This window comes from Tenrec ecaudatus, chromosome 9 (assembly GCF_050624435.1).
Source record: "Tenrec ecaudatus isolate mTenEca1 chromosome 9, mTenEca1.hap1, whole genome shotgun sequence".
Classification (NCBI taxonomy): Eukaryota; Metazoa; Chordata; class Mammalia; order Afrosoricida; family Tenrecidae; genus Tenrec; species Tenrec ecaudatus.
The window spans coordinates 150,406,823-150,423,814 of NC_134538.1; the positions used below are offsets into that span (position 1 = coordinate 150,406,823).

At 54.0% G+C, this 16,992-nt stretch overlaps 1 protein-coding gene across 1 annotated transcript; it reads right to left on the bottom strand.

The window, feature by feature from the left end:
* Window positions 1–8,258: 8,258 nt before the first annotated feature.
* Window positions 8,259–15,913, bottom strand: PODXL (podocalyxin like). Its single transcript, XM_075557397.1, has 7 exons — window positions 15,778–15,913; window positions 15,300–15,469; window positions 15,007–15,084; window positions 14,039–14,180; window positions 13,893–13,954; window positions 13,534–13,701; window positions 8,259–10,964 (listed from the first exon to the last, which is right to left on the bottom strand). Exons 1-7 carry the CDS (start codon window positions 15,911–15,913, stop codon window positions 10,767–10,769), a joined length of 954 nt encoding a protein of 317 aa, XP_075413512.1. The 3' UTR covers window positions 8,259–10,766.
* Between the last annotated feature and the right edge of the window lie 1,079 nt (window positions 15,914–16,992).

The window sequence follows — 16,992 nt, forward strand, 5'->3', positions numbered from 1 at the left end:
AGGGGGGAAATGTTGCAGATAATATTCTTCATTAAAGGAAAGGTATGGCAGTTGGGCTTTGCCCCTGTCCCGTGCTGGGCAGATGGGTGCTATGGAATGCAGTGTAGAAAAGCCAGCAGACCCCCCAGACCGGTAAATGCCCAGCATGCAGGGCTCCTCTGAGTGGACGGCCTTGTGTAATTGAAGGAGGTCCCCGAAAAGCGAGATTAGGCCTCCCAAAAGATAGAGGAGGAACAGGCCTCCATTTCAGCAAGTCTCCTGTGCAGGGGAGAGAGAGAGAGAGATAGTTCTCCACTCTTCCACTCTCTTCACTGCATAGTTTCATTGAGTGCTGTGGGGGAGACTTGATTCCGGGCCTCTTAAACATTCAAAACATCCCCAAGCAAGCAATAGTGGTTCATTACGCATCAAGATGTATACCTAGCCTTACAAGGAAGTGTACCTAGTGTACACTTCCTTCCCTAAGTACTGAATTGGGTAGCTGCGTAATAAAACAAGCAACTAGTTAGTTAGCACTGCAGTGACTAAACACAGCCTCCTGGTCGATGAGGCCTCGCCAGCTTCTCGGCTCGTGCCCAGTGGTGGTCAGAGCAGCAAGAGCACCGCTGCTGCAGCAGCCTGCTGGGCCTCGTCCTGGGGGGACGTGCTGATCAAGGGGGCGATAGAGAGGGACTTGGTGAGACTTCCTCAGTGCACAGGTCTAGGTTTGCCTCTTCAGTCTGTGCTTTAACACCATAACCAGATGACGTTCTGTTCCCATTGGTTTTTGTTGGCGTTCTAATCCATTTTCCATCCATGTCTGGGGTTCCTTGTTTTTTGGAGAACATTCGATTCCTTCTCGTAGTGATTTGCTTTGGCTTGGCTTTTGGCTTTCCCTCACTATCTCCCCAGTCGTTTCTCTGAAAAGATGTTTGTTTTAATTCCATAACTCTTCACACTTAGCACCTGGTGGAACTTTTCTTCATTTTGGGGCCCCTCCCGCCCCCTTATTGTCATGCTTAACTGGGTTTGAGTCATGGTGGTCCAATTAGTGTTGCTTAAGTGAGGTAGACTTAGTGAGGGGGTTATTGAGACGTGGTCCTAGGGCTCTGAGGCAAGGTTTCAGCAGAGCGCTGTCACTCCAGCACTTGGTGTTTCCATGCATTGCTTTAGGCCGCCTTTAAGCAACACTGCTCAACTTCTTTCACTCTCGCCTACTGATTCCCCGGCGCAAACACTTGCTGCCGCGGGGCGGGGCCACCGCTGAGTGAGATAAATGCTCATGTTCATGGTCCTGACCTTCATTGTCATGGCCATTTCTCTTACCCCGCGGGATCGCTCCTACTACCCTCAGCCAGAGATAGACCAGATCTTTAATACTGTTCTCAGTAGGCGTGCTTCATGAGGCATGATCCGATTTGCAGGACCCTTCTCCAACATTCCGTAGAACGACAGAGCCCTGAGTGCCAGCCTGATTCATTCAGAGCACATCAGCTCTTAACAGGAGTTACAACCTGGGCTCTGCCTCAGCACGAAAGCTGCCCATAGGGTTGTCCTCTCTGAAGGGCATCATCTTAGCCCTGGCCACCCACCTGGCTCTGACGGGCAAGTATGGACGCGTAAGTGAAAACGACGTGGGCAAGTGCCTGGGGCGCACATGTGAGCTCAGGGATTGATAAAGCTCGGGACTCTGGACGTTCGGTGTGAACAGCCGCGGCGTGCTGCTCGGGTGGCCTTGCAGAGCCGCATTGAGTAAGACCGTTCTAAAATGCAGCTGTCACGCCCCCAACTAGCTTTTTTTAAAGTGAGATTGAATTTATTTTAGTGAGATTTAGAATGATACTTTGAAAGGACCAAGCAGCACTTAGAAAGGAATAGTGTTCTCAGAATTAGACTCTGTCATGACAGCGACATGAAGACGTGCCCTTTGCTTATTCTTAACATCACATGGCGCATGTTAGGACATTGTGGGCCATTTATTTCTGGAGGGGAAGTGGCAGCAACTCTCTCACCGTGTTGCATAAGAGTTGAGAATTAGGGTTTGCACGTTTGAAATTATTTCCATGGGAGGAGACCCTAAGAATGTAGTCTAAACAAAATCCTGCAGCTACAAAAACCCGACCTCCGAACCCTTCATCCCTGATAAAGCCACATTCATCTGAAATCACATCCGAAACTCCGCCCTGAATTGTCCCTTCATTTCTAACTCCTGGGACAGTTGCCCTTGACCTGGGGGCACAGGCAGCCCCTAAAGTGGTTCCCGGTTGTTGGAGGATCAGAGAGCGCCTGTAAGCGGCAGTGACTTAAAGGTCTGTCACTCCCTGCCTTGCAATGTTTGGGCTCTTATGTGCTGAAATGACTGTTTGCCTAGAGAACGTCGTTTGGAGGTGAGCATTTCTAATACAACGCTTGACGTGATCACCAGGTGCCTCCCAGGGCAGCTGCCTGGTGGTGGAGTGGGTACACGTTGGGCTGAGAGCCACAAGGTCAGCAGTTCAAACCACCAGCCGCTCTGCAGGAGAAAAACAGGACTTTCTGCTTCTGTGAAGAGTTGTCTTCTTGGAAACTCACGGGGGGCAGTCGCCCCGTCCACAGGGTCGATGGCGGTGACTGGTTCAGGGTTTTTCTAGGGCAGCGTTGCGGGTATTGTCGTCATTTGGTTCTAGAGGCTCGTCATGGCACTTACTGATTTCCTTACCAAGTGCTCGTTCTGTCCCCACCCCAGATGACAGCGTGGGGATTTTATGTACTGGTGATGTTTCCAGCCTTGGTTAATTTCCCCTCCTGTCCACCAGGTGCTTAGAGTGGTTTTTCCATGCTTTGCCTTGCTCGTCAGATTTTCAGGTTCCCCTTTTCCTGGCAGTGGGGAGAGTCACCAGAACCACGGGCGGGTATGAGTTACACAGCAGGTAGAGGGCATGGCGTTCAGCATTTCCATTTGCCTGTGTCTTTTTACTGTATTTTGAAGCGTTTTGTCCCCCACCCCCATCTGCCCCACCCCTTCACTCCACTTTCTTGGAAGAGTGGTGATTTTCTGCTGAAGTAGACTTGGATCTATCTTAAAAATTGACTTTCACATCTGAAGTATTAGGAATGACTTTGATTTCTTGGAAATGGTTAGTATTCTTTTTTCCCTCCTTCATAAAACAAACAAACAAGAAACACAATACTGCTGTAAAAATGCCTCTTCCCATCGAGAAGAATTTAGCTCAGATTCCAAATCTTATTCCCAACCAGGGCCAGGGAAACAATCCTGACGCAGTAGCTTCTCAACCCCTGGCCTGAAGAAGAGTCACGGGAGGCTCCGTCAGTCTGAGTCCCGGGGGCTGCTGAGGATTGCCCGTGTGGGAAGCCTGGGTGCCGTACTTCTTCCATCCGGTAGAACTCCAAAGCTATAGATCTTGAACTAGACCCAGTTAGAAAAGTTAAAAGGCCAAAAAGAAAAGGGACAAAAACAAAACAAAGGATGGTTCTAATTCATCTTCTGCATTGGCATTGTTACCCAGGAGTAAGATGGACTTGGTCTCAACCTTTCGGCAAAGAGCATTGATGTAGCTACGTTATCTGACAGCATGGAAACTCTACCTGAAGGGAGACTTGTTGTGTAGTAGGAAAATCAGCTTGTTTGAGGGCAGCGCACATAGTTGATAGAACCACATTTATCTCCCCTTTAGTCTGTTGCTCTGTCCCTTGAAGAGATGAAGAGAGTTGTTTTGTGTCTGAACGAGAAGCCCTGCAAAACTTAGTGCCCATCGTTTCCAGGCCTTCAACTAACTGTACGAAATCCCGAGGGTCTTTGTTCTCCCGTGCCTTGAAGTGCATGGGTGCTAGGCCTGGCGTTGGAAGTGTAGAGTCATCTGGGCTGATTCTTAGATCCCAAAGTAAACTGGGAAAGTATCTAAAAGAGGACTTTCCCATCCCAGTGAGCTGGCACGGCTTTGTACGGCTTTCCCATTCCAGCAGGGCCGTCTCGTCCCATCCTGTGAGGTGTTGGCAAGTGGCTGTGAGGGCACGTGCCTCCAGGATGCTGGTGGGGAGACTGAGGACAAAGATCCACGGCTTGAACCTTTCTGATTGTCTAATTAGAAACAGCTTCGGCCTTGGTGGAGCCTGGCGTGTCGGCTGTAGCTGTGAAATCCCTGCATACCGAGCTGCAGGCTCTGTTAGAGCGACGCCGTAGTCAGCAGCCCCCGGTTTGCTGACAGCTTTTCGAAGCCCGAAGGGGTGAATGGAAGTAGTCACCGTGGGAGATGGAGGTGTACATGTATGTACATGTATGTACTTGTATGCATGTATTTTCTTCATCATCTCTTTGGCTGCTTGGGAATTGAAACACCACCAAAGTGGTTTTGATAGCTCCCAGTTATGTTTTGTGGCGTCTGCTTCGAGAAAGATGAACTTTCTCTTCTCGGTGTGACATTGAGGCTGGCCCAGAGGTGCTGTAGTTCTGTTACTATTTTAGCCAGTCTATGCTGTTGCTCGGGGAGAAGACATGTCTGTTTGAAGGGACAGATCTGATGGCATTGTATTCGTTAGTGGGTTCGTGGTCAACCTAGAAGTCACAGACATGCTGGGACATTTTTCTCTGAGCAGATGCCTTTTTTGGCCTTTTTGAGGAGAATCTTTCCCTTGCTGCTCTCAGAAAGGTGGGTGCTAGGAAGGCTTCTGCCCCGTAAGAGGAGAGGGGGCGCATGGGGCGCATGCGTGGCCCCTCCCCCCTGGTAGGGTCTCTGGGAATAGACAGTGCCCCATTCCTCTGAAATAGCAGCTTGGGGAAAATAACGGAAAGGCTGTCATTTCTTTACCATGTTTTAACTGAAATTTAGGACGCCTTCAGACAGACAAACCAGGCCAGACATGACATGACCAGCGCACAGATCCGTTTGTGGCCAGTCAGCCTGTCTGCTGCTGACGCTGCCCGGGGGTCATGCCCTCCCTCTGGAATACAGCCAGGCCTAGAAACGTGGCATTCTGATGGCCAGCTCATCCTCACACCAAACTGGGTGTGCCACCTTCCTCAGGGCCTTTTAAAAAAAATAGCATTTACTGGCTTTGTGAATGTAAAAGTAGTCTATCCAGAAAAATTTCTAAGTGTAAAGGAAAATGACTATTAATTAACTGATGGGACCTCCGATTCAACTTCCGACTGCTCCTCGCATGAGAAAGGCCAGAGAAAGTGGGTTCTTTTCCATCCCAGCAGCCGTCCATGCTGTCCTTGACCTGAGCAAGCAAGGGCCCCACCCCGCTCCTCGTGGGCTTGGCAGCCTGGACGCAGTTGATACTCACGGACGGTGTCTACTGCCCGGAGCCTGGTTCAGGTCTCGGACACTTCAGCTGAGGCCCATCAGTGGGCGTGCCTCAGCTGTGGATGAAAGTGCTCGGGGCACGGGGCACAGTCAGCCCAGAGAAGCTTGCTGTGCGAGGTGCGAGGTGTCATAATTCAGCTCACAGCCCCCAGAAGATGCCCTGCTTTCCAGAGGGCAGCACAGAAGCCACAGGCAAAGCCACACCTGCTTAACCTCACTAAACAGTGGCCTCTAAAAAACCTCCCTCTGCTCCCCAGTTAAGACTCAGAACTTCTGCAGCTCAATGTTATCCCAGACAAAATTCCTGTCCTGACCTGGGGCCCCGGCTGTGCCCTCCAGTCCCCACAGCACACTGGCCATCTGGAGCCGGGGGTGGGGGGGCCGCGGGGGAGTACCTGGAGCCCTGAAACAGGAGTGCTCCCGGGGCGCACTTAGGGGTGTCTGGGTGGTTGCCGAGTGTTGGGGGTCCACTGCAGCTCTCCCGACCCCTTCTGTCCTGATGCTTTCTTTTTTTATCTACAAGCTGTTTTCCGGTCCTGGGTGTGGTAAATGTGTTAGCACTGCTTTGTGAACAAAGGAATGAGTGATCTGTGTAACAATTGCCATGGTAGAACTCAGTTGTATGTACTGTACATATGGAGAGAGAATGTATTTTCTTTTTTTTTTTCTTAATAAAAATTCTGTATTTGGACACCGTGCGTTGTCTTTTGTTTGATGAAACAGCCCTTCAAGCCCCCTCAGAAGGGACTTCTCATCAGTCTCCGCAGGACAGCACCAAGTACCCTGTGGAAGGGCTTCGCCGAGCTTTTCCTTGGCGACGAGGCTGACATGCGGGATGCGTCCCTTGCCGGCTTTTCGGAACAGTGGTCATTCTAACTTCCACACCGCCCACGGTTTGCCTGTTTTGTGAACTTGCTCGTTTCCCCAGCTGCCTTCAGCCGGGATGTATTTGCCCAGGGTGGGAACGGCAGGGCAGGAGATGGAGACGTGAAATAGAAATTGTGTAACTGTTAAGGGAGAACCTGGAGGGTGGGGAGGAACCAGGAAGTTGGAAAAATTCTAGATCCCTATCTCCAAAACAGAGATCTGGAAACCACGCAGCCAGATCCCCTGTGGGCCTCTGGCCGCTCTAGACCTGGTGGGAGGCAGCACGCAGCTTCCTGTCACTTGGATTCAACTTTGGCCTCACCCAGGTCAGGCAAGTGGGGAGGCCACCGAGGTGCTTCGGTTTACCCAAAACTGTCCCGTAGGTGGCCAGCTGGGCACACACCACCTAGGGACAGCCACAGCTTAGAAAGGGCCAGCAGTTGGCACTGGTCTCTGTAAATATGGAGGTGACATTCTTGACCGCCAACCCTGGAGCTTCTGAAGAGACCCCTGCTGGCTCCTTTGGAAGCCTGTGGTAGCCTTGGCATGAACTTGGCCCCTCCTTGCCTTTTCCGCCACGCACCAGGACATACTTGTGGAGGTCTGAGCAAGAGCCAGCGTGGAGAGCAGGGTGGCAGGGGCTCTGGAGCCACCCTTCTTGCTCTGCTAACTCCAGGGCTGCCTCCCCCTGCTGAGCCCACTCAGGCAATGCAGCCAGCCCTGCCCTTGGCTGAGACACGCCTCCTCCGGGAGATATGAGCACAGCACATGTTGTCCCAGCAGGGCTGGACAGCGGGGTGGCCAAAGGGTCAGCCAGCCTTGCTTTTACTTTCAGACCCTACAGTGGCTCCTGGGCGGGCCAGGGGTGGTTTCAGTGCCTCTGCCTCGGTTTCCAGTATTGGCGGCTGTCCCACTTAAGATTTTTTTTTAAATCTCATGAGAAAATAGGCTACTGGAGTATTTATCCGGATGATTACAGCCGCCAGCCCTGTTGTTTCCTTTCTTGACCCTTGGGGTTCACGAGTGTGTGGGTTGGGCGGGAGCCTGGAGGATGGCGGGGACTGGCAGTGACAAAGGTGTAGCAAATCCGAAATGACACGGGAAGTTGCTTCTGGGCCGGCAGGCAGGCCTTGGGGTGAATGACCTCTTCAGGAAGAGCAGTCACACCGACTGACCGCAAGTTGTTCCGAGCACAGCACACCCCAGCCCCGCCGGCAGCTTGAGCTCCTCCCCTCTGTGTCCCTGACACGTTTCTGAGGTGAACCTCAAAACACCCCAACGTGACTTTGGCCCACCCTCTAGGTGTCAGCCGCCTGCCTTCCAGAACTTTCCCGTGACCTGGAAGTTGTGCCGCATTCTCGAAATGTGTTTTGCTGTTGGGAGACTCCAGCAAGGAGGGTGCCTTTGAGAAAAGAATGCCGGCTAAAGAGGGGAACTGTGGGTTCAAGGCCCATGCACCCAAAAGTGCCCTGACACACACCCACCACCACGGCCCCCAGGATCCCTTCAGGGCGCCGCTTGAACAGCGTACTTGGTCCCGTTCCCGAGTTTGATGTAAGAGATGGGAAAGCACTCGGGCACCTGAGTTATCCCAAGGCTGCCTCCTGCCCGTGGCCCCTGGAGAAGACAAGCTGGGTCCCCTGTGTGTGTGGTCTCTGAGGTGGTGCGGGGTCACAGTCATGTCAAGGGCAGAAGGATGTGGAGAGAAGACCCCAGGCCTTGCCTGCCTCTCAGCTTCCCACCCCTGTGCTCCACCCCTGTGCAGAGTGCACACAGGACCCCGGCCACGGCTGGCACCCTGGGGGAGGGGGAGGCGCACCAGCCGCGCAGCACAAAACACTCCTGCTTCAGCCAGCTTACATCAAAGCACTTTAATGGGCAGTTTCCAAAATAGATACTTTTTTGATAAGAAAATGCAATAATTAACTATAGTAGTCTTTACAAATGAGTTTCTCAGTAAATTCCAGTGTACTTCAGACCCCTGTCCGCTAAGACACACAGCTCCGCCCCCCACCCACCCCCATCTCCCAGGCAGCCAGTGCTCAACATTGATGTGGGACCCAGAGGCCCACCTACCTCCAGCAGCAGCAGCACCCACTCCTTCCTCAGCAGTGGGTTCTCAAGGGACCTAAGGTATCAATCAGCCACGGACGGCAACCTGCTGCCACACACTCTCTCTCGTCCCTGCCTCTGTGTGGTGCCCACTGACCCCGAGCCCTGGTCGCTCAGTCCCTGGCCAGGAAGAGCAGAGCAAACTGCCCCTTGGACCCTGACGCCTAAAGGACTTTGGAAAAGCACCGAAGACAAGTGGGACTCCTTGTGTTCTTCATGTCCGACGGCCACATCTTTCTCCATAAACCAGCCGGTGGGTTTGAACTGCTGACCTTGTGGCTAGCGGCCAGGCACTTAATCTTGGCTTCTGGGGCACATAGTCTGCAGACTGGGGCTTATGACCGGCATCCTAACCAGCGGAGTGATTCTGTCCCGGTCTCCTAGGGCGGACCCGGCCTCAGCACTACAGCAGGGCCTTGACTGGGAAGGGGCGAGGGGATTGTTCTTCAAAAACTTAAAAGGTCTGATCTGGAAAACCAACATTCTTCCTTAGCCTGTCTGGTCACATCAAACAGAACCGTCATTTCTACCCAAATGGACAGGTACACGCCTGTTCAAACAACAAAAAAATCTTAAAAATATACTCACTGAAAGCCGTGCACAGTGCAATGTGGATTAACATGTGGCCATTGTATTTACAAGATCAAAAACCATATACATATAGTATCCAGTTGAACTTGACTTCCCAAGTCTCTCCAGCATACGCAGAAAGGATGAATGAAGCTCAAGAGGTGGGCTGAAGAAACGCTCTGCTAGCTTGGCTCACCCAAGAGGCAGGGAGGGGCGGCAGGGTGGCGACCAGCCTGGATTAAACCCGTATTCTGTGCCATGGGGCCCAGCACATGCCACCCCCTTCGCCCACACTGCTACTTCTCTGCCCCAACCCCACCGCCAGCCCCATCCTTCTTGTAGCTTAGGGAAAGGAGATTGCCACAGGACAGACTGCCTGCTGTCCGTGGCCATCGGGCAGCATCCAGAACCCAGGGAGGACGGGCCCCTGGTGCACACGTACTAGCAAAGGACATTGCTTCAGCATGAGCCCTGCTGGTGAGCAGGCCCCTTCTCAGCACACTGGCCCCATTTCCACAGGCCCAGCCTTGCTCCTGTCCTGCTGGCCCCGTGCTGGGGGCCCACGAGTCTCTCAGGTAGTAAGTGGGCAGCTGTCCCACAGCAGACAGCCTGGGTAGCCGGAACTCTCCCAGACCCCCAGCCTGCCTCCTATAGCTCCACCCACAACCCAGGGTATGGCCCTGCCCTGAAATCCTCATTCAGCCCTGGTTCCTAGATTCTAACAGAATTTATGTCCAGAAACCCAGAGAGGATCCCTGGGCCCAGGAAGAAGAGAGTGCAGCCAAGGTTAACTTCCATGTGGGATCCCACCTGCTCTGCCCATCAGGCAACCTCTTGCCCAGGCCTCCCACACTACCCACTGGGCTTTCCCGGGGACCCCCATGCTGGAGCCCAGACCTGGCTTCTGTGTCATTTGCCACCAGACACTGCAGGGGGGAAGGCAGCAGCCCTGCAAGGCACAGAGAGGAGAGGGGGCAGAGAGAGGTCCCCAGGGGTCGGCAAGGCCCCCAGCCACTCTACCGGCCAGCCCCTGGGAAACAGTGCAGGCCCCAGCCAATGCCCATGGCACAGGGGAGCCAGAACCTACAAGATCAGCTACCCGGAGTAGAGCCTGCCAACAATTCGAGCTTGGCCTTTGGCAGTGTGGGGGATGGGTTACAAAACAAACAGAACCAAACTGGCAAGTCCCTGAGTTTCCTGTGCGGAAGGAGAGAGGGAGGCCTGTCCTCCGGGCTGTTGTCCGTTAGACTCATCGGGTGCTGGCAGAAGGAGGAGGGTGTCCCCCCTGCCCCTGTCTGTCCACCGCTCCTGCTGGATGCTGGGAAGTGGGGTGGGGAGGGGCTTCATCTTCAACCCCAAGTCTGCATGCCATGAACAACAGGGACAACTGCAGGTTTTAGTCCCTGGGGGCGAAGGGAGGGGCTGGACAATGTGGTCCCCGCTGGCCCTTCTCCCAAGCAGCCAGCCACACTGACCCAGGATCTGGCTCTTGAACTCTGTCCCCGGTGTCCCTTCTGGCGGGAGGGTGGAGGCGAAGGCAGCGGCATAGCCTGATGGAGACACGCCCTGGGCTGAGGGATGGGGCTCTTGTCCTTTTGTCTTCATCCTGACTGGCTCTGTCCCCAAGTGGCCATGTGACCTTGGCAAGTCACTTAAGCTCTTTGAGGTCTCCCCGCACCCCCAGCTCTCCCACTCATCTTCCAGGGGCACTGTGCTCAGGCACTAGTGGGTATTTTGCAAGAGGAAACTAGACAGAAGGTGGTTGGTTCGGCTTGAAGAGGGAAAAAGTAAGGCTCCGTGGGGGGTTGGGGAGGACAGAGCCCTGAGTCCACCCTCCCTCCTCGTCTCCCCCTCCCCCGCGGGACGGACTCTGCTCCCTGGTCCAAACAGCACTTGAGGTGGGCAGGCAGCTCGGCGGTGCCGGCAGCCTAGCTAGAGGTGTGTGTCTTCCTCCTCCTCCAGCTCTTCCTTGGTCAGGTTGTCCAGGGGGACGATCCAGCTGTCCCCCAGCTCCCCATTGAGGTTGACCACCTTCTTCTCCTGCATCTCCGATGAGGTCTCCATCACTTCCAGCGTTGGGTTGTCATGGTAGCCATTCTCCACGGTCTGCAGCTCTTCGGTCAGGCGTTGCTAGAGAACCCAAGGAGAAGGGTCACGATGGAGGGCAATGGCCTTCGATGGTCCACTTCTACGAAACCCAAGCCTGATGGGGCATGGGCCCACTTTTGTGTGGGGCCGCCTAAAGGCAGGGGTCGCCCTAGCGGGAGCTAGCCACAAAGTACATTGGCCTCAACCTTTTGGAACCAACATGTCCTTCAAGGCCAGGGTCCCAGGGTGGCTGCCTGGAGCAGGAGCAGCCAGAGCCCAGGTGGGTGCCTGGCCAGCCTCAGGGCTAGCTTGAGGCAGAGACTTGCCCCAGCTCCCTTCACTGGCACCCCTAGTGACAAATGTTTAGGCCTCTTTCAGAGACTCCCAAAGCGCCTTCCTCGGTCCACCCCACAGAGCTGCCTCAGCCGCCAAGGTGAACTAGGAGAGGCTTTCAGGCAATTACTCCCCTGGTGGGGTGACCCAGGGCGAGGGAGACAAGCTGGTGGTATGAGAGAACCTTGGCTGCACCCTACAACCCCACTGTGCCGCCTGAGACTCCTTGGGGAGAAAGCTCTAGAAGCGGATTTCTGGGACACTCGAGACTGTGCCTGCAGAGCTGGAAACTACAGACCATGGGCCACACTGACAAGGGGCATTCCCGGGACAGATGAAGCGAGGATGCTGGTCACACAGGCCTGCCCAGACGGGTTCATCCTCCAGGCAAGGCGGACTCTGTCCCCTCCATGCAGGGGAGGAACCCAGAGCACGGACAGGTCACGGGACTTGGGCACACTCTCACACGGCTCGTCCCAGCAACCAAACACGTTTCTTGATTTGAGTTTCTTGGCCTGTTCCTGGCGTTATTTGGTGTGCAGATTGAGAAACTGCCTTCAATAGCCCGCAGCAGCTCTAGTGTCTTAGACATGGTGCGCCACTGTATTTTCAGCTAGGAAGTGATACAAATTTATCTTCCTAGTTTTAAATGCGAAAAGAATTCAGATCCACACGTTACACGGTGAGCCCCCCAAAATAAAAATCAATGGTAAAAAACATTTGAAAAAAGAATTACTGGTGTTAAGGGACTTCCAAAGGAAGCTGGTTAAATTAAGCAAGCACTGAGTTGTTAATCAGGTCAGTGGTTCAAAGCCACCAGGACTCTGCAGCCTTGAAAAGATCAAAAGGTAAATAAGAATAGAATTTAAAAAAATCCAAAGGTTTGGAAACCCCAAGGGGCAGCTCTTTTCTGTCGTAGGGACACTGAGTCAGCATCGACTCGGTGGCGGCACGTCTTTCTCTTTGGTCGGGAGGCTGCACCACAGACACAGGGACTCTGGATTCTGCCGAGCACAGCTTGAGAAACGTGGAAGATACAAAGAAAAACCGCCAAGACACAGATGTGGAAGGTGTGCGGATCATTTGGCGTGTAGGAAATAGGTAAGATTTCACAGCCACTTTTTCTTTTTTGTGTGTGTGATTACACATGTACTTTCATTTGCTTTAAGTGATCTCTCCTTTTCTTTTAAATCATTTTATTGGGGGCTCGTGCGATTCTTATCGCAATCCATACGCCATTTTCCTAAGGAGTTTGAACTTCTGAATCTTTCTGTCAAATGGCGCGAGGACACATTTTCATATGTAGAAGTCAGTGGATAATGCAGGCTAAACGTATCCCAGGTGAGCTGGACTCCAAATTCCTTAATAAGAAGAAAAATAACCCGCCATCTAAGAGTTCTGTGCACAGGTGGCGAAGCCGTGCCATCATCTAACAAGACTGGAACGTTTTACTGTGAACCACCACGGAGTCTGAACTCAGACAGACCATTTTGGGGTTTCAGAACATGGGAATCTCTATGGATTATACAAACTCAGGACCAGCTAGTCAATTAGGACTCACAGTGACCCTGTAGGACAGAGTGGAACTTCTCCTGTGGCTTCTCAGGCTGTCACTCTCCTTGGGAGCAGGAAGCCGCTTCTCTCTATCAGCTCTGAGGCCTGACAGACCCTGCGCTTGGCAGTCAAACATGACGTGACCCACTGTGCCACCGGGGCCCTTACTGACTGTCACTCTCACTTCCAGCCCCTTGTTTAGGAAACAAATTAGAGCCTGCCCTCTCTAGTCAGTTCCTAATAAAGGTGAGATGACAGACTTGGGGGAAATTCCAAGTGCGTGGAATGTGTGCTGTTCAAATACATCTTTCCAGCACAGACAGAACACGTGAAGTATAACTTGACTTAAATATTTAGCCCACGATAAAGCCATTCACACCCTCCCACTATCTCTGGCCAGCTAACACAACATTAAAAGGTCCTGATTTTTTTTTTTTAATGGATGAGCAGAGTAAAGAATGGTAGGTGCACGCTCTGTATTTCAAAAAAAGTAACACTCAGCGGGGGAACCTGGTGCCATAGTTTAAGACTCATCAGGCCAAACACGCAGAAACGAGCCGACAGGTGAGGGGTCAAAATGGGTGTGTGGCCCGTGTCCTCAATAAGAGGCTGACTGTGTGATTCCCAGGCCCCTCGGGGTCTGCCTGCTGCGTGGTGTCTGGAGGGGTCCCCATACCGCCTGCTGCCCTCCTTTGTCACCTGGGGGCTGGCGGGGGATGCTCACCTGGTCCTTCCTGTGGGAGAGGCGCTGGTGGCAGCAGCCGTACAGGGCGGCTACGAGAAGCAGGAAGGAGGCCATGCAGACGATAGTGATGATGAGGGGCATGCTGAAGCGGTCCTCAGTCTCCTCCGGGGGCCCCTGGTCTCCCAGCTGCATGTCACTGACCCCCACCTGACCAGGAAGGACAGGATTGTGTGGCAGGGGACAGGCTCGGGGGCACCTCTGCTCGCCCAGCCTTTCACAAGCCTTTGTACTTGGGCGTCTAGTCTGCCCTACTCCCTAGCCCCGCCTCACCCTCCTGACTCCTGGGTGCTGGCCCCTGGAGGCTCCTGGCCCAGCGCACAATGGAAGGACCTACTCACCTCTTGTAAGTCATCCCATTTGTCCTTCAGCCGCTCATAGATGTCACTGGGCTGGAGGATTGCTGAGGGAGAAGCGGGAGAAGATGTCACCTCACTGGCACCCCCCCCCCAGCTTGGCCCTTGGCTCCCCTGGGTCCCCAACTTACTCTGAACGGAGATCTGCTTGACCAGCACAGCATGGTCTTCTGGGATGGGCGCCAGCCGTATGTAGCACTGGTCCCGAGCGGGGTTGAAGGAGGATTTTGCTGTTTTGCACAGAACGGTAATCAAGTTCTCATCGGGAGGGCTCTTTGCCTGTGTGGAGACACTGGTGAAGTCTCAGGGATGCCACCAGGGTCACCCTGAGGGCCTCACAAACCAACCAGACTCGCTGCCATCGCGTCAACGCCGACTCGCAGTGACGGAGCTGCTGGTGCTGGTTTCTACCGCTGACCACAGCCCAATGCTCACCCGTCACTGCCACGGCTCCCTTGAGTTTGGGAAAGGGCAAGGGGGACGGGGACACCACCCCGCTCCCATGGGTTTTGAAAAGCTATTTTCTGAGGTTGACTCGACACCAGGAAGGGACCCAACACTTCCTGCCTGACCTCTCCATGAAAGCAAGACAAATCCCCTCGCCCATCAGAGCCTCTGGCCCTGCCAAGGTTTAGCCAAGAGTGCCAGGGGGAAGGCTGGGCAGTGCCCGACGGCCCCAAGGGGGAGCTCGGCAGATTTCTGCGTATCCACCACCAGCTTTTGGTAAAGTTCAAGTGGGACATGCCACCGAAATGGGCATCAAATGGGGCAGGGGCCAGAAATCGGCGCTGTGATAATGTAAGCATCGCGTTCAGTCATTCTGGTGGGGGGGGGGGGGCTGCCAGGCAGACGCTGGCCAGCAGAGGGCAGCAGCGAGCCGCCCATCACCTAAACCTGCGGGCTGGCTCGCTTTCCGCTGGCTCTCTTTCCAGGTAGTGGTTCAAACCCACCCGCCCCTCCTGAAGTCCCGCGCTGGGTGAGGATTGGGATCTCCCAAGCCCCCAGGCGTCGTAGTATTGCCTTGGGTGGCCCTGGTCACGGGAGGCAGGGCCTTGCCCAGCAACTTGGCGGCCCGAAGGAGCTGCCCAGGGCTGGGGACACTCACGCAGAGGCTGGTCTTCGTCAGGTTCAGAACCAGCATCGTCTCATCTGGCTTTTCGGGGGCCTCACACTGGACCTGGAAGAGGCCGCTGAGGTCAGGGTTCAGGCTCAAGACCCCAGCAGTGCCTGGCACCCCACCCCCCACCTCAGGCAGGTGAGTCTGAAAGGGGGCGGTGCCGGGGCAGCACGGGGCGGTGCCACAGCAGGAGACTCAAGGTCTGGAAAGCCAGCTCCCAACAAGGGTCTAAGCCAGGCAGGGCCTGGAGCCACGAGGGGCTGTCTTAAGAGTACCCGGTTGTTCCCAAGCACTAAGGTGGGCTGCGTGCTGGAGCTGGGGGGTCCTGAGGCAGGCGGTTTGCCCGTGGAGGAAGTTGACAGCACGGTGGTGAAGGTGGTGGTTGCCGGGACGACCGGCACGGTGCTGGCAGCCGATGACTCTCCTTGGTTGGTGACTGGCCTCGCTGTGGTGGAAGAGACAGACAAAAGTGGTGAGGGGCCAAGTGCCCGCGAAGAGATGAGAACCGCTCGCAGCCACCCCCCACCCCCCATGACCAAAACCCTCCCTCCTCGGGTTTCCAATGGTGGTTCTCATGGGGGAAGTGGCCTGGTGGGTGGTGACGGCGTTGGGCTGTTAACCGCATGGTCAGCAGTTTGAAGCCATCGGAGGCCCCACTAGAGAGGGACGAGACTTTCTACTTCTGTAAGAGTTCAGAGTCGCAGGGGCGCCTGTGGTGTCTTTGTGTCCTTGAGTGCGTTCCCAGTTCTTAACCCTGTTGCCCGTCGCCGCAGCGGCTGTGGCAGTCCATCTGGTAGAGGATATTCCTCCGCTTTACCAAGCATGATGTCCGGCTCCAGTGGCTGGTCTTCTGACAACAGGTCAGAGCCCGGAAGATGAAGTCTGTCATCCTAGCCTCCAAGGAGCATTCTGGCCGTACTTCGTCCAAGACAGAGCTGTTTGGTTTTTTGGCAGCTCATGGGTACTTTCAGACGCTGTTTGCCAAAACCCTAGTTGCAAGGAAACGCATCGGGTTTCCTTGTCTTCCTTATTCAATGCACAGCAAAACACCATGACCTGGGTCAGGCGCACCTTAGCCCTCCAGTAACACCCTTGCTTGGAAGAAATCTTGGGCAGCACATTGCGTCTTTTGAGCTCTGGGGTCCTGCTTTCGTGAGCATTGATTGTAGACCCAAGAAAGGTAATAGCCAGGACAGTTTCCATCTACTTATCATGATGTCACCTCTGGGTGGATCCTGTTGGGCGGACTTTGGACTCCTTTACGTTTGCCTTTATATTGAGTCCGAATCCAGAGGGAAGGCTGCAATCCTGGATCTTCATCAGCAAGTTCTTTAATTTTTTACTTCCAGCAAGCGAGGTGATGTCCTCCCGAAGTTGTTAGGAAGCCTTCCTCCCATCCTAATACTACATTCTGCTCCAAATAACGTGGCTTCTCGGATTATTGGAGCCACGAACCAACTGATGAGACGCAATAAGTGTGGTGAGATGAGACAACCCTGACGCACACCTTTCCTGATTTTAAACCCTGCAGGAGTCCCTGGTTCTGGCTGCACAGCAGCCTCTTGATCCGTGTGCAGGTCTGTGAGTGAGCACAATGCCCTGGAATTCTCCTTCTTCTTAAGGCTACCCATAGCTGGTTATGATCTACATCATCGAAGGCCTTTGCAGAGTCAATGAAACATAAGTAAATGTCCTCTGATAGTCTCTGCTTTCAGCCAAGATCCATCGGACATCAGCAGTGAGATCCCTTGCTCCACGTCCTCCCCTGAATCCAGCCTGGACCTCCGGCAGCTCCCCCTCCGTGTACGGCTGCAACCATTGTTGGATGAGCTTCCAGAGGATTTTACTTGCATGTGACATCAATGAAATTACTCCAGCATGTGAGTGTTCTGTTGGGTCAACTTTATGTGGGATGAGCACAAACACAGATCTCTTCCCGTCAGTTGGCCAAGTGGCTGTCTTCCACTA

What these genes read in the sequence shown, in the direction of transcription:
- PODXL (XM_075557397.1), bottom strand. Translation starts at nt 15,913, where the DNA reads ATGACAGACTTCATCTTCCGGGCTCTGACCTGTTGTCAGAAGACCAGC. An exon ending in AGACCAGCCTCTGCGTGAGT is followed by an intron (nt 14,181 to 15,006) that starts GTCCCCAGCCCT and finishes ACACAGGCAAAG; the next exon opens with AGCCCTCCCGATGAGAACTT. An exon ending in AATGGGATGACTTACAAGAG is followed by an intron (nt 13,702 to 13,892) that starts GTGAGTAGGTCC and finishes CTTCCTGGTCAG; the next exon opens with GTGGGGGTCAGTGACATGCA.